This window comes from Xiphias gladius, chromosome 21 (assembly GCF_016859285.1).
Source record: "Xiphias gladius isolate SHS-SW01 ecotype Sanya breed wild chromosome 21, ASM1685928v1, whole genome shotgun sequence".
NCBI classification, from domain to species: Eukaryota; Metazoa; Chordata; class Actinopteri; order Istiophoriformes; family Xiphiidae; genus Xiphias; species Xiphias gladius.
Genome location: NC_053420.1, coordinates 6,257,982 through 6,284,519, shown reverse-complemented (window position 1 = coordinate 6,284,519; position 26,538 = coordinate 6,257,982). Strand labels below are relative to the sequence as shown.

General features: G+C 42.6%; 2 protein-coding genes across 2 annotated transcripts; both read left to right on the top strand.

Moving 5' to 3' along the window:
* Positions 1–731: 731 nt before the first annotated feature.
* Positions 732–6,420, top strand: zgc:153675 (uncharacterized protein LOC768179 homolog). The gene is made up of 3 exons (XM_040158561.1): positions 732–1,040; positions 2,528–2,615; positions 4,877–6,420. The coding sequence occupies exons 1-3, from the start codon at positions 1,032–1,034 to the stop codon at positions 5,161–5,163; spliced, it is 384 nt and encodes a 127-aa protein (XP_040014495.1). The 5' UTR covers positions 732–1,031; the 3' UTR covers positions 5,164–6,420.
* A 2,265-nt stretch (positions 6,421–8,685) lies between these two features.
* Positions 8,686–18,810, top strand: hgh1 (HGH1 homolog (S. cerevisiae)). The gene is made up of 10 exons (XM_040159780.1): positions 8,686–8,865; positions 10,479–10,601; positions 11,448–11,586; positions 11,777–11,914; positions 12,238–12,389; positions 13,290–13,390; positions 14,292–14,390; positions 15,885–15,976; positions 16,070–16,192; positions 17,013–18,810. The coding sequence occupies exons 2-10, from the start codon at positions 10,492–10,494 to the stop codon at positions 17,232–17,234; spliced, it is 1,176 nt and encodes a 391-aa protein (XP_040015714.1). The 5' UTR covers positions 8,686–8,865; positions 10,479–10,491; the 3' UTR covers positions 17,235–18,810.
* Positions 18,811–26,538: the final 7,728 nt, after the last annotated feature.

The following is a 26,538-nucleotide window of genomic DNA, read 5'->3' as shown; positions in this document are numbered from 1 at the left end:
TCGTTTCTCTAAAGGATAATTAACCTCCAGTGTCTGAAAAATCCAGAGGGTTGTTTAAAAACACTCAACGCTGGGGGCGCCCCAGTAGCCTAGTGGCCGAGGTGCACGCTGCATAAGCGCAGGTAAACGAGCTGTAACTTGGAGTGAAAGTCTTTTTTTTTTAATCGTGAGGCAGTGAGAACATTTTTTTCATCTAGATGGTTCGAAGAGTCTTCGATGGATTCTGAAAATATTGACCGGACAGCGAAAAGAGTCTTTAAACGACCTTCTGGGGGTTTTTTCGGTCACCAGCGGTCTCCTGTCTTTTAGAAGACGCTGGTTTCTTACTTCTGTGACCCAAACGTAGGCCGTGCTGCTACATGAGAGGCACAAACTGGGGCTGGTGCCAAACCAGACTCCCCCCCCCCCCCCCCTTTGGACACGCACCTGCTAAGAGAGGAGCCTCCCAGGCCACGACGACAGAGACCAGGTTCCTGCCTCCTAGTAACTTTATTCCTGCATGCTCCTGATTTTCAAACTAGATTCACTGTCACACTCAAATTGAAGTGGTGCACCTCAGCACGCACGAGGGGGGTTTTAATTTGAAGGTTCTGAGCGGAAGTCCAGTGCGTTGCAGTGTGTCGTTTGACTGCGTGTGTGTGTGTGTGTGTGTGTGTGTGTGTGTGTGTGTGTGTGTTCGTGTGTGTGTGTGTGTGTGTTCGTGTGTGTGTTCGTGTGTGTGTGTGTGTGTTCGTGTGTGTGTGTGGCGAGGGCGCCACGTCGGCAGAACCACCAGGCTGAAAAGAGACCTGCGTAGCTCCGGCCGTAACTGTGCGCGAGGTTGAGAAGTTGGAAAGCAGCAGACCGCTGCGATAAAGGCGTGAAAACCGAGCGGAAAAAGGGGCCGTGGGCAGCCAGAGCCGCGGGTTCTCTACCCAGAAAGACCTTCGTTACGGTTGCGTCGGTAAAGTTCGGCTCGGAGGCTGAAACACAAGCTGCCCCAGGCTCAAGTTTCTCGGCCAGGTGTGTTTGCGGGAGAGACACGGGGAACAATGGTGAAGGTAAGAACGCACCAGCTCCTTTTTGATAACAATAGTAATAATATTTTTGTTTTTAACGTTAAAACGTGTGAAAATGTGGTTGACAAAATGCGTGTGAGGGATGAGACTTTTAACGGCGTGCAAGTTTTGCTTGGCTGCAGTGTTTTAGCTGTTGGCTCTGTGAGTGATGATGTGGATTCTGAACGTAAAAAAACAGGTTATTTTATCACCATTATCCCCGTCAAGAGATGTGGCCTCTTCTCTTTTCCTGAGGGGGGAGAAAAAAAAAAGGAAAAAAGTGTAATTATTCTATCCAGCAGCATTAAAGGGAGGCGTCGCAGCTTCCTGCAAATGTTCCTCAAACTCTAACAAAACTTTATTTAAAAAAAAAAAAAAAAACCAAACCTTTTTTTTTTTTTCTTTTCTTTTTTTTAACATCAGATTTGGCTTTCGGATCCAACACTGTGGCAGCATGTATCAGAAACACTGATAACCTGCAACAGTGGCTCTTTAACCTTGGGTAGGGGCCCCTCTTGTGAGTCACAAGGGTGAAAAAAAAAAAAAAAAAATGGGGGGTAGGGGGGGAAATAACGGAATAACTACTGTGACATTTTATAAATCATAGAGCCGTGGCTTAGTTGCAGTATTCACCACTGAGCAGCTACACACTAAGATGGACGCATCTCTTAATTTGAGGGGTCACAAGTCGGAGAGGTTAAATGGACTGACCTGTAACGTGAACACCGGTCAGGCCGCTGTTCACTGTGGCGGCCACCTGTCAAGCATTTCTTCTCCCCCTCATCAAATTATAACTTATCGGGCAAAACGCAGAAACACGAGCAAAGAGCAACTTTGTTTTGTCGTCCCATCATCAGTGACAAAAAAAAACTGGAGGAACTCGGGTAAAATATGAATTGTTTTGAAATGCATTGTACACGCATAAATAGATACACAAAACAAAAATAACTAATGTTGAATGAGTTGCCTCAATAAGGTTTAGATAGATAAATAAGGGGCCGGAAATCTTAGAATAAGCATCATCTCTGGAGCGTAATGAGTACGCCGGATAATCATATATTCACGTCTAACTCGGAGCCCAGCCAGCGAGGCAGATAATTGAATCTGTAGTTCAGCTGAATGGATACAGTTTCTTGCACGGAGCGACAGGGTGTGAGAGAGTTTTCCCCCTTCATTTTTTTATTTTTTTTTTATCAGGTACAAAATCTGACAGCGAGCGCAGTGGATTCAACCCAGGATCTATACCCATAGTCTTATTCCGTTCTCCGTGAGACCTCGTGCCAGAAGTCTGGTGGCCAGCGAGAGAGGCCATCAGTCTGTGTTTTACATGTAGGACGTAATTAAAGGGGCTTTACCTTGAACCTACGGCACACAGAGGCATATAAACCCCGGCTCTGCTATGGCAGGCTTTTCTTAGAGGGGTAAAAAGAAAAAAAAAAACACTTTATTTAAAGAAAGGAAAAAAAAAAAAAGTTTCCTGTGTTTTCCAGAATGTGAACAGCGTTAACGTGGAGCCCCAGCCCGGGACCAGCGTGGCCTCGGATGAAGCTGAAACCGCCTACAGCCAGTCTACAGAGGGTAAGTACCGAGTCCCACACCCCTCCACCCCCCAAGGGCTGAAACATCAGCAGGGAATATGGTGCAATCTGCGCTCGCATGTTGCCCGCTGCTATTTGAGAAACCGTTGGGTTTGTCAGGGGAATAATTTTGTTTGTGTAAGAGCGGCTGCAGCTCCAACCTGCTATTTGTGTCCCAACACTGAGACACTTTGCACCAGTTTAGTCCCCTAGTGCTGCTCTCAGTCAACATCACTGTTGTTATGGGATGAAGCTTGATTCCTTTTTCAGGGTTCCTATCAGGTCTGATGACCGTTTTTACTCACCAGGTGAATTGTAGAGAGCAGACCATCCGGGGGGTGGGGGTGTTAAGAAATCCCAGATTTTAAGATACACCCCTGGTTTGTTTTTGTTTTTTTTAAACCATGCGAGAGACATGGCTCTAAGGATGGCGAGGTCAGTCAGCTGCTCCGTCGCTTCGGTCCAGACTGAAAACTCCCAGCAAACATAAGATGAGTTGCCATGAAATTTGGCACGGACACTCACTGTGTCCCCAGGATGAATCCCAGTGACTTTGGTGATTACCTGACTTTCTCTCTACCCGTCACCAGCAGGTCAAAGTTTTCACTTATTCAGTGAAATATTCCAACATCTACTAGATGGACTGGCAAATTTTTTTTTTTTGTCCAGACATTCAGATGACACATGACTCTGGTGATCCTGACTTTTCATCTGATGTTATCAGGTCAAATATTTAATTTGTCCAACACTATTGTTTATGATGACATCAGCACGTCAGCCTCAGCTGTGCTCTGCGTTTAGTGCTAACTGTGCTAAGTAAATGTTAGCATGCTAAGAGAGTGAGCATGATGAGCATTATAGCAGATTAGCACCGGCATGTTAGCATTGTCCCTGTGAGCATGTTAGCATGCCGGCGTCAGCATTTAGCCCAAAGCACCGCTGTGCCTGAACGCAGCCTCGCGCAGCCACCGGCGCGACTTCACACTCTCAGCCCCGTTGAACTCAGCACAATCCGCACCCGAATTTCACAACCGGTTGGGATGCTATTTTCTAAAAGCCTTACCCAGACCTCACACCAAATCTGAGACATCGGTGGCACATAAGGGGGCTACCAATGTTCAGTCCGCACCGACTCTGAGCTCCGCTACAGTGTCACCGTCCTCAGAACCGGCCGACCTCTCAGTGTCACAGACGGCAGGCGGACACAGACTGGCTCCATCGACCTGCCAAATATCAGAAATTCAATGGATACATCTGCTGATATTATGTATTTGTGTTCCTGTCAGTAAATCCCTCGTGTGGACCAAAAAAAAAAACCAAAACAATGATTTGATATCGGTCGGCCGATATATTGGCATATCGCAGATACACCAGTATCGGCCCATACGTTGCCTGATAGTTTGTTCAGCAGAGTGCGCTCTGACCCCATAGTCTACGATACTGTCAGCACTGTCTGCAGCACATGTAGCAGAGTACACATCGTCCCAAAAAAAAAAATCCAGTGTCAGTCGCACTCTACTTACAAGCATTGTGTATGTATCCAAAGCCTAAAATATTGAAAGACAGGCTTAACGTATGGTTGAATTAGGTCTTTTCATGAGATTTGTTGTCAGTAAGAAAATATATAGAATACCACATTAACCTTTAAAGGGGGCTCCATTAGGATTATGCAGGAAGAAAACATTGTGTTTATTTATTGGTCAACTGATGTTTTTATTTCCACACCCACCCTACCTCTATATGCCCACGGTGAAACCAGAAAGCCTCGATCTGCCATTACAGAAGTAGTTAGATGCTTGGACAAAGGAAGCAACATGGTTCTCTATTAGTGATACGTGTTTTGTTTTTTTTTTTTTACACTGCACTGTGTTTTCATCTCTCAGAAGTCGTCCAGCAGTGCAGGAATACATGTATGTTTACAGCGGAGACGATTAATCGATGAGCTGATTGTCAGAAAATTAAGCTGCAATCATTTGGATAATTGATGAATTGTTTTGGTCATTTTTGCAGCTTCCAGCCTCTCAAATATGAGGATTTGATGCTTTTTTTTTTTTTTTGTCATATATGGTGGCAAACTGAACATCTTTGGGTTTTGAACCGTTAATGGAACATAATCTTGGGATCTGGAAAAACTCCAATTGTGACATATTATAGACAACAGATTAATCGATCGATCAATTAGTTGGGGCTGTATATATGATAGTGGAAACCCTGTGTAAATATTGATGCTTCAAGTGTGTGTTTTTGATTTTTTTTTTACAGACTCTGGTAAGGACCATGTGACGCCTGCCCCCGGCATGATGTGGCGGGTGACTGGTGGCCTCTTCAATGTCACCAAGGGCGTTGTCGGCGCCGCAGTGGGCGGAGTGGCCTGGGTGGGCGGCAAGAGCCTGGAGATCACCAAGTCGGCCGTGACCACAGTGCCCTCGATGGGTGTGGGGCTGGTGAAGGGCGGGGTGTCTGCCGTGGCCGGTGGCGTGTCCACGGTGGGATCGACGGTAGCCAATAAAGTCCCGTTCACGGCCAAGAGGAAAGACAAGGCTGAGTGAAGAGGAGGAGGAGGAGTAGTAGGAGGAGGAGGAGGAGGAAGATGATGGTGAAGGTGATGATGATAACAAAGATGATTGATGATGGTCTTGCCCCGCCTTGAGCCAACGGAGAGAGACTGCTTGCTGATCTCTGTCTGCCAGACTCCACAGTGCCTTCTGATGCCTTCCTCGGTCTTGATCATAATAGTCTTGTCACCATACCAAGATCCAGACTTTCATGCAAACACTACATTCAGTACCTAAAAGTTCAGTAGTACTGCGCTACCATGACAACCCAGAATTACCAGCAATAAATGCTGAGTCACCGAAATGCTTCATACAATCCTCCTCTGACCTGGAGTGGGGTTCGTATATCTGGAACTGAATATCTGGCTCCAGGCAGATTACACGGACCGGGATCCGCTTCAGCACGTGGTGAACTTATTGATGCTGTTGAATATTTTTATCTGTTTACAATCCAGACTAAGGCTCTATCTTTTCTTCGCTCTTTCCAGTCTACACACATTGGGTGAAATGTTCTATGAATTAAGATGCTGATTTTTAGGTTTTGTTTGTTTTGTTTTGTTTGTTTTTTTTTGCAATGGTTTTGAAGTAATATTGGAATCTGTGTGACAAGAATAGTGCGTTTTGTGAAAAATGAAATATTTCAACGTTGGAAAGGAGGGATCAGCAGCGTTCTTCAGTCTACATCCTTCACTGTGTCTGACCTTTATCGTTCGGAGGAGCCCGGGGCGGTGTTTTTACCCAGCAGCCTCGGATCTGCACGTAGGAACACTTCTCTGAAATGCATGTCTGAAGACTATAGACACAATCACAAGTACATCCTCACTGGGCTCAGGTCTTTTTCACAGCTATGTTATTGTTGAAAGGTTAAAAATGTTGTGTTGGACCTTGACAAGTTGACTTTTTTTTTTTTTTTTTTTTAAGTTTTAAGAAGAAAACATTCAGCATCATTTGATTCATTGATGGTTGTGTGAGAGGAAAAGTGCCCAATGTTGTCTGAAGTGGTCAGTCAGTGAAGGTTCAACCGTACCTTTTAATCAGAAAGTGAACACTGTACTGTAGTGCAGGCAACATTTGTGAACGTTTATATGCAATATCAGCATTTCAATGCAACATTTGGAGTGAGTGGAAGCAGTTGCTGACGGGACTTAACTATGTGAATGTCTTGTACGTGGTTTTTTTTTTTCTTTTTTTCTTTTTTTGGTTTTGTTTTTTGTCGTTTTTTTTGTTTTTCAATATATCAATAAAGTAGTTTGGAAGGTTAAATATATCTAACATATGAACTGGAATCTGTCCTGCTGTCTCAGTTTCTGTGTGTGTGTGTGTGTCATTGTGTATGTTGTAATTTTCAATCGGTGCCCACAGTATGCCCCTTCCACTCAAAACACTTCCAAAGTAGATTTCTACTAGCTCAAGGGTTGGCAGTGTCAGTCGGCCCACCACTTTGGTCCAGACTGAAATAGCTCAAAAACTATTGCATGGATTACCATCAAATTTTGTAGGGATATTCATGATCCCCAGATGATGAATCCTATGGACTCTAGTGATCTCTTGACTTTTCTTCTAATGCCACCTTGGTTTTCCTGAGGTTTTGAGGGAAATGTCTCAAAAGCAATTGGATGGATTTCCACGAAATATGGTATACACATTCGTTTCCCCATCAGAATGAATTCTCAACTTTGGTGATCCTCTGACTTTTCATCTAGCCCCATAATCAGTTCAAAATTTTAATTAGTCCAGTATTTTGTATTATGATGCAGTACCTGCAAAATGTATGATGTATATTCATGGGCAAGTAAGATTGTGGAATGAAAACAAACATATCTGCTTAACATCAGTTTGTTAGCATTGCCATTGAGAGCATGACATTAGCATGTAGCTTAAAGCACACAGCTCACAGAGCTGTTAGAATGGCCGCAGACTACATGACAATTTTTGTCGGATAAGATCATCATTGGATGAGATTAGGGAACTGTAGAGTCATAAATTCTTGTCGTGATTTGGCCATGAGACATGACAGACCACACGTTGGTCCCCGACCAATAAGAGCTTGTCTGTCTCAGCTTGCTGTCTATCATGACATGAGGTAATCATGAAGTAGGTGCCAGTGACAGAGTTTTTAGGGAACAACAATAAGCCGATACCGAGGGATAGCAGCTGTCCTGTGTTAAGCCTATAAAAAAGGCAAAGAAAGAAAAAGGCATGGGTGTTTTTGCAATAGGTCCACGAACCTTTCCTCTGTTGGAACAGTTCCGCAGCAACAATTTCTGTTTACCAATGCCCTACGTCTGTTGGGCTGTTATTGGGCTGACGTCGTGTAGTCTGAGCCCGACATTGGTCTCGTGTGAATGTTAAAAATTGTGCATTGTTTACATCAGTGTTTGCTAGCGAGCAGTCGTCTTCTTCCGCGCCATTGCTAAGCTCTTTTGAATGTGTCACCAACTATCGTTCAGATGGCCAATTGATAATCGATCGATTTTTTTTTTTTTTTGGATGGTGAAAGACATGCCAAGTACCTGATAATTAATTTTCAGGTCAACATAAGCACAATGAAGGTCGGAATTTCTGACACTGGATATCAGGTTTAACATTAGTCCGATATTCACTCTCTTTTTATGTCTGTTTTGGTCTGTGCCTAATGCAATATACTTACCAGTGACACTCTACAGTGTATGGCCATCTAAATTAAGTAAAGGAAGATTGCCAGAAAGCTTCATTGAACAACTGTCCAGTGTACGATGAACTGTATGGTACCGAGGATGCATTTCTGGGCTGCAGTTGGCTGAAACAACCCCAGCTATTATTATCATCTTTTATAATATTTCACGTTTCAAACAGCACAATAAAGACAGCTAAAAGCATAAAATACTTTAAATTTGGCTGTATATTTAGTTTAAAAAAAAAATACACGGGCAAAAGAGTGATTGGCAATACATACAAAATGGTATGGGAGGCCAGTGACAGATAGATAGATAGATTCTTAATCCCAAAGGAATGAATACCAAACAAACTAACGACAAGCAGATGAAATGTGATTAACGTGGTAGACTCAGTGCCTGTTTACCCTGTGGATACTAGTCCTGATTCCTGCTGCCTGCTGGCTTTGGAGCCACTGGCGGCTGTGGTTAAGATACACAGTGCCTGTTAGCGTTAACGATTGTTCGCATTTTGATGTAAATACTTCTGTCGCTGCCTCTGTCATCATACGAGATGTGTACAATGTGAAAGGGTTTTGTTTTACCTGTAAAAATACACACGCAGCATCGACACAATTATCGCAGTAAGTTAAGTAAAAAAGACTTCTACATTTCAAAAGTTATCATCTTTATGTGGCCTGCCGCTTCACACTTTGAGCATATTGTGTTATTTTCACTTCAAACCAAACACTCGAAAGCTCGAAATACTCGAAATACTCGAAATACTCGACACCTACTCGACAAAAGCACTAGGACGTCCCGGCGCCGAACCGGAGCCCATATGCAGCCAGCGCTGGAGGGCAGCAACACCCAGTCGGGACCGTTTAAGCTGCCGAAAACTAGAAGAAGAAGAAGAAAAAGCGGCGGCCAACCCGGAACCTGAGCCGCAGTCTGCGCTGTCCACATGTTTTCTGTGATCGCATGATGTCTAATGTCAGCAGAGGAATATAAAAGTGGTATAACAGCGAAATGAAAACTGGACGGGTCCTATAGCCAGTGAAAGGTATGATATTGTTATACCACACGGTAGATACGTAAAAAAAAAAAAAAAAAAAAAACAGACACCATTATGTCATTCAGCATGCTGCAGAGTTTAGCTAACGGTTTGGTTAAACTGACAGAAAATTTGGTTTCAACGAAACGTTGACCCCATGTGTGGAAAGTAGGTAAAATATTTTCAGTGTGTTTCAACTTTAGCTGCTATAGCTAACATTGTATGTGGCAAACTACCTCTGGAAATGTACTTGAATGCTAAAAAAAAACAAAAACAAAAAAAAAACAGCCAGGATGTAGCCTTAGTAAACATAAGTATTCTTTACAGTGTCTTCTTTTTTCTTAACGTTCTTATTCTGGCAGTTGTATTGAGATAAACAGCAGCTTTTATGGCACAGGAGTCAGCAGTTTACACACATCTCCAATGTTATGACAGTGAGGAAAGTTAAGCTAATCACAGTCTAAACCTGGTGCATGAACTCTCTGTCTGTATGACACTAACATTTCACATAAAGCCTCATTCCTGTAACGGAATACTATATTAACACGGGTATAAAAGGAACTATAACATAACTGTAAGTCATAAATATGATTATGATTATGATACTTGTGATAAAAAAAATGATTGTTGATGATCTCTCTACATAGTTTGCCTGACAGATTATATGTTTGTTACCTTTGGTGCTATAATGGCTTGTTCGAAGTTCACGTTCTGCATCAGTAGAAGGGAGAGTGGAGTGAAAACTATCACTTGTTTAAGAGGTCTGTGCAATTGTACGTGGTTTTTTGCTCCAAGTAAACAAGGTGCCATGGAGTCATTAAACATGGACGTGTTTTACATTTTTGTAGAAATGCCAGACCATTAATTCATTTTCGTCTTGAATTATAGTTCATAATTTAGGATTCTGTTTTAAATCTCAGTTTATTCGCTCTTTTTAAGAATAAAACATTGTGATGGCCTATAAACATTGGTGGAAAGTGGAAAAACAGTGGTTCCCAAACTTTTTGGCTTGTGTCCTCTCACAACAAACAGTGTCTAGTTGTGGCTTGCAGATGTCTGTAAGTTGTTCACAGTTCCACCAAAGAGACATTTCCCCTCTAAACCTATCATATTGTTTCATTTAAATAAGTGTTTAAGGCACAAAGAGGTAAAAATATCCGATATTCTACAGTAAAAGAAAGGATTGGAGGAAAGAAGGAAAAAAAAAAAGAATAGAAACTTGAGCAGAACTCACAACCCTGCAGATTTGTCTGATCACTCTTTGGCGAGGTCTGAACCCTAGTCTGGGAACCACTGGACATGACCACCAAACCTCATGCAAAGTAGTTAAAACTAGCTCCAGCTTAAGCAGCTACAACAGTAAAATACTCCTTACACATTGATACTTAAGAAGAATTTGAGTTTTGTGTCAGATTTTTACAACAGTCATGGAATATATATGGTAGTTTGTTGTTTTTTTTTTATATTAAAGTTATTCTTGATATGTTATATAAACTATTGTGGTTTTTTTCAATGCTGTGTTGGGTTTTACTGATTTCAGATCAGCCAGTCAGGCTGGTACTAAATATATATCTGTTGTGTGTCCTGATGGTCGGTTGGGGTGTCGCTGCTGTTTTTTCCAGACTCCGTTAGAAGATGTTGAGTGACTCGGAGGCTGCTGAGCTGCTCTCCTTCCTGACCCCCGGTACACGTCCTGATGTCAAAGGTCAGGCCACAGAGTACATCCTGGGAATTTCTGGACACAGGTAGGATGATGAGGAGGAGGAGGAGGAGGATGTCATTAATAATACTGGCTATGACTAGCATTGAATCTCTCTAATTATTGGTAAAAGTGTATTAATGAAAATGCATCCCTAATAATGTGTAAGATTCTGGTAAAACTGTACTTCAAGTCCCCTTATTTAGCATTTGTAAGCCATTACATAAAAATTAATGTATGATTTATAGCAGATTATAATGTAGTTGTAAGCAGATTTAAATGTTTATTAATGTATTTGTCAACAACGAGAATTCCTCCTTTGGACACCTATAAGTGGAGACTGCTGGATGAAAGAGAATTACGACAATAGAGTAAAACATAGTTGCAGTAATATAAAATATGTCCTCATAGGAGAAGTTTTAATTTTTATCAAATACTGTAAATTAATAAGGACTTAAACATGGCCTTAAATCTGCTTACAACTACATTATAGTGGGTTATAAACCATTTATTGTATGTTTTTATGCTTAGAAATCCTAACCTTGGGGAGTTATTCGAGTCGACTTGACTTGGAAGACTCTGATCCAGGTAGAGCTCTATGGAAGATTAACTGTTAACCAAAGATAAGCATTAGTGTATAGAGCCATACCTCGCTGGAACAGAGTGCTTTGCTTTATATCTCAAGAATCTGCAAAAAAAAAAGGTTTTGAGAAACAGGTTCCTCAGAGGTTTTTCCTGAGGAGTGGCCTGCAAAATAAACAAGCATTAAAGATTTGTTTGGATGGATTCACACCCTCGTACTCTGTCGCTCTGCCCACAGTTTACTGCCTTAAGGTAGCCACAGTAGCTCACTCTCTTTCTTTTGTGTGCGTGTGTGTTTGTTTGTTTTCAGGGATGGCTGCCGCTTCCTCCGCACCAAACCTGACTTACTTGTTGCCCTGTTTTCCTTGACCTCTGACCCCTCTGTTGCCATAGTGAAGGACTGTTACCACATCCTGATCAACCTATCGGCCGATGAGACTCTGCACCAGGTGAGTTTTAAATTAACTCTAGGTGATAAATTATTAATGACTTATCTGTGAGTGTCTCTTTTGACATTTGACAAATGAAACAAAACAAAAACAACTTTACAGCCCCCAGAAATGTTGTGGATTCAGTGTTGATTTCCTCAATGAAGACAAATGTGTTACAGGTGTGCGTTCTTGGTTGTGTCTCACCCAGGTTTTGGTGGCAGACGTTAAAGTTCTTCCAGTATTGTTAAAGAACCTTCTGAATCCAGAGTACCTGTTCTCTGATCAGATCTGCACCATCCTCTCCAACCTGACCCGCCATGAGAAGACCTGCAAGACTGTGTTCAAGGTGAGTTGTTCTAAACTGTCTTACTCAAACCCAGGTGCCCAGTCATAGCCTTCACGTCCTTCTGTGATGGCGGATGCATTCATTTGACCTTTTAGAGTGAGCATAAATATCGGTGAAGCAACACAAATCTGCACATATAACAGTCAACGTTAACAAATATCTCGACCCTAATAGTTCTAGATATCACAGACAGACAGCAGCAAATACGCAAAAAATAAAAAAAAATATGTTAAACATTGCCAAACTACACACTTCTTATCTTCCCAACAGCTAAAGTAATAGTGCTGGATAAAGAGAGATGACATTTTTCTTTGCCTTCGCAGGTCCTCCAGGAGGAGGTTGGTCTGGCTAAGCTGGTGGAGATCCTCTGTACTGAAGGTTACAACAAGAAGGCGAAGCTGCACTACCTGGGTCCTCTGCTGTCCAACCTGACGCAGCTGCCTGAGGCCAGAAACTACGTCTTGGACAAGGACAGGTGACTGTAACACTGCAGGGGAAGAGCTGGTGGTTGGTCAAAGGGGGGGAACGGCGTCATCCGGGTTTTGTAACTTTTCAAAACTAATAAACTGTCAGTCATGGCAAATTTTTTTTTTTTTTTTTTTTTTGGATGAGTGGATGTGAAAGCGGGCAGAGGTTTGAACACTCCAACAAAGTCTCTCTTTCAAAGTTCCTACCTCCTGCACTATCCTACAGTGCCAGTGAGAATTTAGAGGAGACTGAGCAGGGCAGCCAAGAGCTGGATCATGTTCTGCAGCAAGAAGAAATATGAGCTGACATGAGCTCTGGTTTCTCATTTGCATTCGCCGTACTGACCACACTCACTATGTGAACCAGACTTCAATGGGCCACAGCTTCGGGTTTCCCAATCAAGTTTTTCTGGCCCCCATCCTGATCCAAGTCCTGTAACACTGGGTATCTGCAGATACCGATACTGTATCCCATCAGATACTTATATTTACACAAACGTTGATTGAATATGTTTTTGGCACAATGAAATAACAGCTGTAGCCCTCGAACCTTGGCACACTTTACACTTTATCGTGGCCTTGATCCAAATACCTGAGGTCCTGGTACAAAAATGTGAAGTGTATAAACTTAAATTATTGATATAATATGAATGAAAGTTTAAGTGGGAGACTGAACCTCCTGAAGTTGATGTGGCGTGATCACTCTGTTGGAGTTGCTGAAACAACAGAAAACAATCGTGGTTGTACAGTAGTGAAGCTCCCTCCCCCACAAATGATCTTTGGCTGAATACAGACCTCAGCACAAGAGAGCACTGAACACAACACAGTAGAGTACAGTAAAGAAAGGATCGGGTTTTGATCAGCTTTATTTTAGCTGTTACCATTTTCTGATACCATGTTTGTTGCAGGTGTGTGGTCCAGAGGTTGCTGCCCTTCACTCAGTACCAGGCATCGGCGGTGAGGAGGGGAGGAGTCATAGGCACTCTGCGCAACTGTTGCTTTGACCACGGTGAGACACACACACACACACAGCTCATTAGCACACAAGCTGAAGTCAATACTAGGCGCAGGGCATTAACAGGAGCCCCTCCACAGATTCCTACAGTGTTTACTTTCTTTCATTCACTTTGAGATATGAATTGCTGTGGTTCCGCCTTGTTTTAGTACTGAGCATGAGACTGTTCTGTTGTTTCATTCAGAGCGGGGGCTGAAGTGCGCAGAGGGTTTGTGGTGGAAATGGCTCTGCTAGATGTGTATCGGTGAAAAGGAGAACGTAACAGAGCCTCCTCTCAACCTGCCTCCCGTTGTATTCACTTCTGATCGATATCTACCAGCGTCAAAACGCAACCAGGCAATCACAGTTTTTGCTGTACCCACGTGGTATCTCCGTAGGCCCGACGTGTTTTTACAAGCCCGAGGAGGCAGATGTCCGCTGAGGTGTAGCTTTGGAGCCCTGAGCTGCCATAGGTGCGGCATAAGCCCTTAACAGAGAAGCAAATCCGCCTTCATTTAACGTGTCTTCGGTGGATGGGCCGGCTATATGATATCACAGGGAAGTGTAAAATGCGTCCAAGAGGCATTTGAGATAGATCGCGAGTTTATCGAATTCTCGCCAGATCTTTGAAAGGCATAAATGCTGCTGTCTCTCCACGATGCGTACGTAAGCTCAACTCCTCCCACCTGCCGCTGCATCAGTAAGCCGCCTGGGAAGTAGCCTCCACTGTGGTAACACCAGAAATCTGACCTTTGACTGAGAGCTAAAAACAGAGCAATTAGACAGAAAGAATAGCAATAATCATTAGACAGAAAGAGAAACTTGAGAGGTGCTAGAGCCGGTATTCAGCAGCATCTTTGTAAAACCCAACAGTACGTCCAGTCATCTGATCCAGACCTCTCCTCACTCTGTCTAGCACATCATGAGTGGCTGCTGAGTGACGCTGTGGACATCCTGCCCTTCCTCCTGCTGCCGCTGGCCGGTCCGGAGGAGCTGTCGGAGGAAGAAAATGAAGGTCAGAATGTGTTTCTCAGAGTTAACTGTTTTGTTTAATTGGGACTCGTCAAGCCAGTGGCACAGAGGGTATAAAGCACAGCATTCATTAAGTGTCCCCACCGTAATGTCGCACTGAGCTCACTCTGCAACAATGCTGATCCTTTGCACAACAGCAATGAGGAAGCTTACTAACGGTTTAAAAAACTGCCAGTTAAAGATGTTCTCTGAACGAGCCAATGTAACTTTAAAGGGGCAGTCCACATATTTAATACATGAGGATCAGTTTACTCATCCTGCTTAGTGCACAGTGTAATTTCCTCTGCGTCTCTGGAGCATCTTTGCCAAGTCTGAGAAAATGAAACTGATGGTGACGTCGTCAGGGTCATCTATCATTCCTCTCTACAGACGTAATCATGCATTTCGAAGAGATGATCCAAAGAGAAACAATCGCCTCCTGTTTTAAAGGCCCTGCATAGGCTCCCCGTTCATTTTAGGACTCAATTTAAGATTTTTGCATTTGGTTTTTTTACACACTGGTTAGGTATCCCCCTCCTATACCTCTAAGATCCTCAAACTCCGGTCTCGTGGGTGTTCGCCAGACCAGAACTAAGACCTGTGGTGCTGCGTTTTCTTTCATAGGCCCTCGCCTGTGGAACTGCCTCCCAGTGTAGGTCAGGGCATCAGACACTGATGGCTAGCTTCAAGCTGAACCTTGAGAACTTCTTTTTTAGTCTTAATGGTCCCATACCTGTTTATAACTATGCATGGGCTTGTGGTATCTGACTGTGTTTTACCATGTTTTCTGTTTTTTACTTCTTCTCTTCTATCCTTTGGATTTTACTGATGTAAAGTGCTTTAGGTTGCACTTGTTGTATGAACGATGCGAATAAAAGCTATTATTATTACTGTTACTTTTATCTTACAGACAGCTTGGAGACTACAAATTTATAACAAAAAGCCTTCATTACAAATTGGGGGTGTGAGTTAAACCTATAGGAAGATGCGAATGAGTTGCATTATTGGAAATGGAAATTACCCAAACTTTGGGGTCAAGGGGAGAACCTAAAGAACCGGCCTGTGCTGTTTCGATTTTTACTAATGTCTTGTTTTTTTTTGTTTTGTTTTAATTTTGAACTTTTCGAACAAGTATTCATATATAATCAATAAGAACAAACGATATACAGTTTCACAGTCCAGGGATTCACAATGAGTATGATTCAAAAAGTACAAGTTCAAATAAAGAGTCCATCCAGGCACTTAATTCAACACACACTACTTAGTTGCATTGTGTCTCATGAGTCCCCCAAATTTATGAACGCGCAGAACTAAATAACCAAACTTATTCTCTGAAGATTTCTGCTCACAAGAGCCCACCTGCCGTGGACGTGAATCTCAATACGAACCTATTCGGATTCTTTTCTAAACAAAATTGTTTTTAGTTGATGTCGGCCCGAACAAGCTCAGGCACAGTTGCCGGTTTTCTGACTCTAACAGAAGTCGATGTGATGTTCAGGTCTGCCTGTGGACCTGCAGTATCTCCCAGAGGACAAGAAGAGAGATGAAGACCCCGACATCAGAAAGATGCTGCTGGAAACACTCTTACTGGTACAAACGCAAAACCAAAGACTAACAACAAAAGAACACATGTATAGACTCATGTTTTCATGTCTAGCTCTTCGCTGTTCTCCTCTCGTGCAGCTGACAGCAACCAAAGCCGGCCGGCAGGCACTAAAGGAGAAGAACGTTTATCCGATCATGCGAGAGTTTCACTGCTGGGAGAAGGACGTCCACGTTACGGCAGCCTGTGAAAAACTAGTCCAGGTAGGAAGGATCTGATCACCAAGCAAATCTACACAGGTTTTAAGTGGAGTGTACATGAACTAGAGAACTAACCAGCACATAATGAATGATGTGCTTTTATCGTGACGGTTAAATTCTACGTTACAGTAATGTAAAAATCTGTAACAGATTTCAAATTGTTTGTTTTTCTACATCTTGATTTAAAAAAAAAAAAAAAAAAATAGAATAAAATAGAATAAAACAAAATAATAATTGCAATCCTATCCTCATTTTGTGCTCCTGCCAGTCGAAGGCAGAAAACAGACAGCGTGTGTTTTGGGGTGTTTCTGACTCCGAACTGAAAAGACACCCACATTCTTGTTGTTCATTTTAATACACACACACAATTAAACATTTTGGGAAATGTGTTCATTCACTTTCTGGCTAAGGACATGGCTAAAAAAAGATTAATCAATACCAAAAATAACCATTAGTCGCACTCACAACACAAGGCAAAGGTTGTTTTGACGTGTTAAAGAAGGAAAAGCGCAGATGTACATAATAAAATTTATGAAAGCTGAATTTAATTTATGTGACAAGTCACATATCTGCTGTGAAAAAGGCCACTTCAAAAACCACAAACTAAAGGCTCTAAAATGACCATAACGTTGAATCAACACATCTTAAACAGTGTCAACAAAAGCTGAACCTTCGTGAAATGAGGATTTATTGCAGGACTCTTGTACTAGACTGCATTAGTTTTAGCTGGGGGTTCCTAATAAACTGGCAGCTGTGTGTTCACGTCACGCAGTGCGGTCCTATCCTGACACTTTTCCTCCATGCTTCCGTCGCCTCCCTCCAGGTGCTGATAGGCGACGAGCCGGAGCAGGGGATGGAGAACCTGATGGAGGTGGAGATCCCCGAGGACGTGGAGGAGAAACTGAAGGAGGCCGAAGCCAAAGAACAGCAGGAGCTGGAGAAAGAGCAGGAGAAGAGACGGGAGGAGGAGGAGGTGGAGGAGAAAAGGAAGAACAGTGACGCAGAGCGGACAGACAGAGAACAGGAGAGCGGACTGATACAATAAAACCTCTTTTAGACCCGTAACAATTCTGGCTTCATCAAGAAATCTGCTGAAGTGGCTTTTCCCCATTCAGACATGGGTGTCAGTTAAATGTTCATTACAGCTTTATTCAGACACGACAGGACATTTACAGAAAGAGACAGCGCTCTGTTAGTGCTCTTTGAGGGAGCGCTGGGTTGAAAAGTAAAAGTAAGAAATGATACGAAAGAAGAGGAGCCTTTTCTGTTCTGTCACAGGCTGCGTCAATGATGAATTTAAAAAATTTCTTTTTGTTGTTGAAGCCTCAATTATGACCATTGACACCATTTTATAATGACTGACAGTGATGACGCACATGTTAAATTGGGACGCATTTAACTGTTATTCAAGGTTTTTTGTTTTTTTTTCCTCTTCTCAAACCACAAAAGAAAAAAAAAAACACTTTTATAGTCTGAGAAGAATCTCTTCAACTAAACATCGGCTTATTCACAGTTTCGTGTTTGTTAAACTGAGTTTATTTTCTCTGTGCATTTAAAAAGCGATGATTGTCAAATCCCTCAAGACAGAACAAGTTGCGCTGTGATTACTCATATGCTTATTCAGGTAAGAGACGACGTGGACAGTTGCAACACGACAAAATTTCGTGTACTCTGGCCTCCTGAGGACTGAGTGTGTTCACTGTGAGATCTCACCTTCTGGCTGGAGTGTTTTTAGGGTTGAGTTACCCCTTAACACCTCTTTTATTCCCGCTTTAAGTAGCTTTAAGGTTGGGTAAGTCTGACGGTAGCATCTATTGTATATTGCGTATCACATTGTTCCAGCTCCTCACTGAAGCTACACGATGTTGACACTGAGTGAAATATTGAAGCCATGGCTCGATCAATTTAGACACATTTCCCCAAACTGGAAACTTTGAGATTCCACATTTAAAAAATAAAGAGTTAACTTCTGTGGGTTTGAGCAGTGTTTGGCTGCACAGCCTGAGTTTAAGTTAAGTTTATAATGGTTGCTTTGGGAGATTCAGGAGGTTAAAGGAAAGAGCCACCTTCAAAAGATGAAAACAAAAAAACAAATAGTCTGTTTAAGTCACCAATGATTGATTCAGATGTCTATAAGTTATTAATGACTGAATTTTAAAATGGAAAATGCTAAGTTCATTTTAAAAAGGATTTTAAATGTGTCTGCCTCAGAATATGTGTTTCCTACTTCAGCATTTACAGTGTATTTCATAATTTATTTATTTTTTTTGTGCCACCTCAAAAACCCCCTTACATGTTGCAGATAATCCAACGAAAGCCCTCTAATGTATTATAATCTGAGTGTATCCATTAACTGACTAAATTTGGGGCGACTGAATTGAAAAATAAAATTCCTTTTTAAGGTACAAATTAAAGGGGGCGCCTTAATGTTGTTCTGTAAATTTTAAAGACTTTATAGCCTTTAAACTCACTATTCTGTGTAGAAAACACATTAAAACTCCTCTAAATATCACAGTTAATGAATCCATCCATTCATTTACCCGCAGTTTGTGGTGATCCTGACAGTCTTTTATTTGCACCTGAGAAGACAAACTAAAGGAACTGTCCGGTGCGATGTGACTTCCTCTTAAATAAGAAAAGATCGTGTTGAGCTGCTCTTTTAATTCAAATCAAATAGACACGTTTTCTACCTTCCTTCTCGTTTGTCTGCTCATTTCCTTAACAGAGGAGCTCCAGGGTTTTTGTAAAGAGGACGTACTTGTCCTCTCTGGTACTTTTCGGGCACGCAGATGCTTCTGAAAACCTCTCACCGTTTCCTGGCCAGATTCTCGCCAAAGGTCGGGAAAGTTGTTGCTCCTCTGAGGCAGTTTCTAGACGACTGTGATTTACCAGAAGGGGGAGTCCGAGCGTTTACAGTTTCAGTCATTCCTGGAACCTGACACTGCTCTATAAACCAGTCAGTAACTGCACTTCTTCTCCCCTCTCTGCGGAAGTTGGTCCTTGGCTTGAAAATAAGTGCGTATTTGAGTCAAATTTAAAATCCCGAGTATCTCACGGTATGGCCCAGTAGCGAGTGAAAAAGCTTAAAGCTGAATCATTTTAATTGAATAAGTTCAAACGGTGTGACTGTGTATTTTGTAGTTATGACTTCATTCAGATTATTCATGTAAAAACCGTTAGTATCGAGATAACTGCAGTAAACTTTAACACATACATGGACAGAATGAGACTCAGCAGATGAGAAGAGAAACTAAAACACAACTGCCTTCAACTCTGTGTGTGTGTGTGTGTGTGTGTGTGTGTGTGTGTGTGTGTGTGTGTGTGTGTGTGACCTTGGTTCTTGTGCCTTTGTGAGGACCAGTTTGAGCTTAAAACTTTTAAACTGGAGACGTTTTTGAAAAGTAAACACATTTTTTGGAAAGTGAGGAGAAAGTTGAAAAACAGGTTTTTTTTTAAAGTTAAGAATTTCTTGGAAATCGAAGACAACTTTTGGACATTCGTACAAAGTGAGCATTTTTGGAAAGCTGACAAGTGGGGACAATCTGAAGGGTGAGGAAATTGAGGACTCTTTTGAAAAGTAAAGACCTTTTGTTGGACAGTGAAAAGTTAAGACCTTTGATGAAACGACATCGATGACGTTTGAGGAACATGAGAACAGTTTGGGAAAGTGAGGATCTTTTTGTAAAAGTAAGACCTTATTTTGGAAAGTGCAGACAACTTTGGACGTTTGTGGGGAGTGAGGACATTTGGGAAACGAGGACAATTTGAACAGGTGAGGCCGTTTTCTGGCAAGCAAGGGGCATTTTTGAAAGTGAGGACATTTTGCCGGGTCCTCACTTCTTCAAAGTCTTGACTGAGGATTCAGGCTTGGTTTTAGGGTCAAGGGTAGAAATAGATTTAGGTTCAGTTTAGGGCCAAGGGGGCCTGAGGGGTACTGTGTATCATTGAGGGTCCTAACAGGTACAAGAAGTACACAGTTTTTGCGTTCGTCTGCCGATCAGCATTAGTGTAGCTAGAAGAGGAATAGGGAGAGGGAGGGGAGGAGTGGAGGTTTGTGGTTGCTGTTACTCTTTCTGTTAACACAGGGAATACGCTGTTATTGAAGAGGCCTTACCAGTACAGAAGTTGAACAGTGGGTCTTTGTGCGCACGCGTGGCTGCTGACCAGGTGTGTGTTTATCAGTGTCTTTGTGAGCTTTTCCACCTCAGCACAAGGTCAGATCCAAACAGCGGATGTACAATATGATACGTCTCTTACACGGAGAAGGAAGGAAAAAAAAAAAAAGAAAAAAAAGAAGGGGGCCATCAGCTCTAGTTGGTTAGTTTGAAATAACCTGGTCTTTCTAAAGTTCGGAGGTATTTATGTCTGTTATGTTTTTATACACTAACCTCAGTAGGAAGTTATTCTTCCCTCTATCTGATCGGCTGTCAAGGTAAAAAGAGGAAAGAAATAAAAATCGAGCACCTCCTCGGTCGGCCATAACTCATCCATGGTTACCAAACGGAACTATGTCAAACGAAGGGCTTTAAACGTCAGACGCAGTGTTTTGTTTCATGTCAAGTCTGAACCTGGGGGGTCTGGTGAACTGGGTCCACACGGACCAGGTATCCTTTACATTTGCCTTGTCTGACTCGGGGATTATGCCAGTTCCTACTTTACATACATCTGATGAACCGTCTCTATCCGGTCACCGACCACGGGAGCCTCAGAATGAGTTGCTTCGTGGTCCCGTCTGCTCAGGAGAAATGAAGAACTTCCGTCCGAAAAGACAGATCTTTAGTTTCATTTCGACGTTTGCAGCGGAGCCGGGAGAGCTGCTCGTGGATCAGACGCGGGCGTGGGGACTGAACTACCGGAGGGTGACGACAGGAGGGAAAGGAGAGACGACTTGTGTTGAACGAGGGGCTCGGCGTCTCCGTGCTGCCGTGACACTAGGCTGGTCTGTGTGTCCCGGCCGGCCAATCAGATGCCGAGGTTTCCTCTTTCACTGTCATGTTGCGTACCTTCGGAGTGCACACACGAAATACGTGTCGGACGTGTCCTACACACCTGCGTCTGTATTGCTCGTGTTGTTAGATGGCACATCTGAAGCACTCCAATCACAGCTGGATAATAACTGAGTACATGTACTGCAGCACTGTTGTTACTCGCGCATCTGAGAGCTGGAGTCGCTGCTTACTTCACGCTAAAGCTTTTCACAAGCAGCCGACCAGTGATGAGCTTGTGAGATCTGATGCGATTCCTACTTTATTTTATGATCCGTCATTGGCTTTGCATCTGGCGCTACTGACAGCGCGCGACTGTCCTGAAGAATAAGTGAATGTCTTCAGACACGAGACCCTTTGCCCACTACCCAGAATTCCATGTTTCAAGCGACAGTTTGCATTAGTTCATCGAATTTACCAAATTCGTGATTGTCGCGTCTCAGCACTGCACTTTCATGGTAACGATTTATCTATGGTGTTTTTTGCATGCAGTACCTCCATTTGAATTTTTGTGCGTCTCCTTATATGCTCACCTGGCAGTTTATTATTTTAGAGAGGTGCTGATTTTGACTATGATCACTTTGGAAGCTGCGGTTTGTGGTGTTTAATCAAATGGCCGTAGAGGGACAGATGTGTCTATAATTTTTTCCATCCTATTTCAGAGAAACAGAAACGCAGTACAGTACAAAAGTTCAACAGCACCACATGTACTACATCCTCCAAAAGTGAACATTAAGACCTTCATGAAGGGAGGATTTATTGCCAACTCGGTGTCAAAATCGTCACATACTTGCAACTCAACCCTGACTTTTTTGACTTTAACACCAGCGACTCATGACTTCCCCTGGAATTCAGCCCTTTGACTTAGAATGGCTTGATATCCTCGACAAGCCAGAAGACTGAAAATGGCGGTCTGAAAAGCAACAGAAACATTCAGCTCAGAAATGACAGAGGGTTGTAATGTTTAATGGGAGCAACACACCACACACACCTAGTCAGTTTGTTTTTAAGTGTTACAAAGTTGATTTTAACCATTACAAATTGAAAATGGCATTTAAATTGGCAAAGGGCACAAAATGATTTTAAGTTTAGGACTGGGACTCAACACGAGACTTTTTGTTCGTGACCTGGGACTTGCCTCAGGATTTATTGTTCTTGACTTGGGACTTGATGGTCTTTAACTGGGACTTGACTTGGTACTTATTAGTACTAACCTTAGAATTGTTGTCTTTCTGTTCTTTGTGACCTGGGACTTGACTCGGGACTTGTTGGTCTTAACTTGGGACTGAAGAAAATGTTATTTTAAATACTTGTGTACGTATGCTAAAGTAAAAAAGTGTGCAGGACTTGATGAATAAAGGATCTGAATTCCGATTTCATAACCAGGCTATTGTGATTATACCATTCATCATTGACCACAGGTATTTTCTTAATTCATGTTACGGACAATCTGCCCTTGAGGTGTAAACTGTGGGTTGTCAGGATCTTTGTGAAGCAGGTGAAAGTCATTACTGTAAAGCTCCAACCAGCAGGAGGAGCCGTGACCTCTACCACCTGGAACCTTCTTTCACATGCCAGGGTTCATTTAGAAAATGGATGAAATAAAATGCACAGCAACAAACCAATCAGCACTGAGTATCCTCTCTGGTATGATACAATAGGACAGTTGAGCTCCTCTCTTCGTGTCACTTTATCATGTATCTTAGTCTACTACTGAGTGTGTGTGTGTCTACTGTCCTGCTCTCTGAATCCTAGCTATTCACACACAGCGAGTAGAGAGAGTGTGTGTGTGTGTGTGTGTGTGTGTGTGTGTGTGTGTGTGTGTGTGTGTGTGTGTGTCTTGAGGAGATTGTCAGTCCTGTGAAACATTCACCACACTGCTGAAAGAGAGACAGAGATAAGTTGAGTTCATGCTACCAGAATAACAACTCCCTCTCTCCTCATGAATTGAGCTCCTCTGTGTGTGTGTGTGTGTGTGTGTGTGTGTGTGTGTGTGTGTGTGTGTGTGTGTGTGTGTGCGTGTGTGTGTGTGTGTCTGTGTGGTTAAAGCTGCCAGGTCAGTGGAGCAGCAGGAAACAGATCACACACTCTCACTGGTCAGCCTTGCAGACTGTACATGGCATGTTGAAGCCTGGAGGCCGGTTAATCAAAATGCGCGTAAAAAACACACAGCACACAGCACAGCACATCTGTGAATGAGGACTGTGTGTGTTCTTCCACCGTAACAGGATCAATACAAGGCTCACGTCTGTGTGTTCAGTACAGAGCTGGAGTCAGGAGATGGTTAGCCTAGCTTAGCATGAAGAGTGGAAGCAGGGGGAAACAGCTAAAGTCAAAAAATACCCTTAGAGACACCTCATTAATTAACACATCGTCTCTAGTTTGTTTAACCAGAACACGAACGGAAAACGTAAAAATAACAATTTTAGGGGGAGATACGTGTTGGTACTATTTCTTGACGTATCCATCCGCCCGGTACTTCTCTGCAGCGCCTAATCTGGTTTCATGAGGCAACCTCACGACAAGACTCCAGTCAAATCACTGAATACTTCTACCATTTAACACCCCGTCAAACCAAAAACTGCTTTTTTTACATGTCTGTTTTTTTAAATTTCTGAACTGAACTTTCGGCTCCAAGGAGACGCATGGTTTTGAGCAGAAAGAGTTTTTTTTTCTACACAGATATGTTTATTAGCGTAAGAATCAATTGTATAAACATAACACACCAACATGAATCTGTGTGATCATGCGTAAGTGAGCAAGTGTGGAGTTCCTCTTAACGTACAACAGTTTTACAAGAACTTTTAGTAAATAAATGAGAGTTGTACAACACAAGAGCTCTATATTGAGATGTTGATACAGCTTGTTTAATAGAATTCCTTTACTTCTGGCTGCCAAATGCAACCTGTGACATCCATTAAAACCGTATCTTAAAAAGTATCACCACAACCAAAAAAAAAAAAAAATTGTAGCAGCAAGACACGTGACTCTATTTAACAGAAATTTTTGTCGAGTCTTTTTTCTCAGTGAAGCCGAAAAAATACCAGCAATTACACTGACAGTCAAGATTTCTCCGGTGGCAGATTTACTGTAGAAAATCTGGGGAAATTTCCGAAACAACGGGCCCTTGATTTCAGACTGAAGTCGACGAAGGCAGCCTCTCAGTTTGGCCAGCGGCCATCGGTGTGACTGAAATGACAACTCTCACTGGCAGGTTGTGTCGGCGCGAACATCTAGCCGAGCAAACAATACGGTCTTGACAGCTACATACACGTCGTCTCCCTGACTCAGCGCCATGTAACGATGCAAAAAAAAAGGCTGCGGCTAAATCCAACAAGTCTCGGCTGAAAAGTTAACCTCCTCCGTGCTTGAAGATTCATGTAGAAGACGTGGAAATAAAGGAGCAGCATTGTTCTCGTATCGCAGGGTGGTTAACCCTGATATTATAGTGCAGTTACAGTGAATTGGAGAAAAAATACATAAGGCAGTTCTATTACTGTGGAAATAGATGGTAAGTTTCTTGGACAAGCGACATTCATTGTTAGTATAATACAATATGTTTCAGTTCTACAAGAGAGAGACAAAGATGACAAAGATAAGGACTAACCAAGTCTAGCCAGATTGCCTGTGTTAAACTTTAGAGGTGTTCAGTGCATGTATGAGCGGTTTGTTTGGTTTTTTTTTTATCAACAATTTTTCAGAGTGAATTGACTAGACTGAATCACCCGTTACCACTGACTGGAGCTCAGTGGGGCTCGTCAGTGCTCGTTCAAAGCTCATTAAAAGACCACAAAAGCCACAGACACAATCATAATCTGATGACTCTGTCGTAAATAATAGGCTGCTGAGATGTTAACCTCAGCCGCAGTGCCTGTGCGGGCTAATTTTGTACTGAGCTGACAGCTTACACTAGCAACAGCCTGAACATGCCACTGAACCGGAGACAGTCTGAATCAGTAGTGGACGTCACGGCCGCATGAGCGGTGAAGCTTTCACTTCCTGATGTACATTCTGAAGTGCGTTTGAATGCTTGGAGCTTAGGAAAAAAGTGAGCTGCATAGTCAGCGACTGTAAATCTCTGACCTGAACTGAACAAGGTGATTCAGATCAGCAAAGTGATTTGTGATTTCCACCTCCAGTAAACTTCCCCTGATCCGACGAGGATCAGTGCAGAGCCACTCACATTAATCTCAGCTCCGATGTTGTATCGTTCAGGGCCGGCTCCCCAACACTGAGTGAACGGTGTTCATCAGTGTATTCAAATAGCATTAAAAGAAAAATAAGTACAGATGTATCTACATTGAGTTAAGAAGAGTTTGGCCGTACGGTGCAAATATGTGCAAGTGTTAGGAAACGAATTCCTCCGAGGCGTGTTTATCATGTTCCTGGCAGTTGGTATGGATGATTTTTTGAATATATCTGCCCTGTCCAGAGGGTTTTTTGCAAGTCCGGAGTATCACTAGCAGAGGAGCACTCCCATTTAGCAAATGGTCAGTAATGTTACAGTTGCTTTGCTACCTGAAGAAGACCACTAGAAATGTACCTTCGATAACAAGTTATTGATTAACATAAAATAGTCCTTTAAAAAGAATTAAAAAAAATTCCCCAAAACTTGTGGTACCTATAGATCTGCCAATGTAAATGTCGTATGAACTTTCCTAACTGTTGTGGCAAGTTCAACATCTTTACAACTCGGCTGAATTGGTTCAGAGGTTTAAACCTTTTTCACATTGAATCCTGTTTCACTTCAGAGTAGAAACCTTGAGACTGAAGCTTATCACCAGAACCATAAGACTCAGGTTTATAGGGAGACAGAGTTCAGAGTTGGAACCCCACTGATGGTTTGTCATCCTGCTGAGCACTGCTGTCAATCAGTGTGTTTTTCTGTGCTCTGATTGGCCGGTTTGTGTACTCAACAGAGAAGTCCCCACCTCCGGAGCAGACGGCTGTACTTTTCCACTCCTAACTGACTTTACTATCCAGCTCCATCCATTCCTCCTTCTTCTCCTCTCTCCTTCACTGCAACTATTCATAACACACACACACACACCCCCTACCCAATCACACACACACACACACACACACACACACACACACACACACATACACACTGAGGTAATGGAGGTTTTGGTCCAGGGTTTATGGTTGTACGCAGAACCACAATGACTGAGGTTACTCTCTTATTGGTAAAGAGTTCTGGTGGGAAAAAACAACAACCCAGTATTCTCTGGTTCAGTGTGGTTTCACCCCAGATGTTCTGAAATGTGAAAGTATTTCCATCGTTTGATTTGGTATTCGTTTTCTGGAAATCTCTCATGTCAAAGATTTCTGTGAGGAAACACCAGGCATGACCATGGCTCATCT

Coding starts and splice junctions, on each gene's coding strand:
- zgc:153675 (XM_040158561.1), top strand. Junction 2,616..4,876: donor CTACAGCCAGTCTACAGAGG/GTAAGTACCGAG, acceptor TTTTTTTTACAG/ACTCTGGTAAGGACCATGTG.
- hgh1 (XM_040159780.1), top strand. CDS start 10,492: ATGTTGAGTGACTCGGAGGCTGCTGAGCTGCTCTCCTTCCTGACCCCC. Junction 13,391..14,291: donor CAACTGTTGCTTTGACCACG/GTGAGACACACA, acceptor CACTCTGTCTAG/CACATCATGAGTGGCTGCTG. Junction 16,193..17,012: donor CCTGTGAAAAACTAGTCCAG/GTAGGAAGGATC, acceptor GCCTCCCTCCAG/GTGCTGATAGGCGACGAGCC.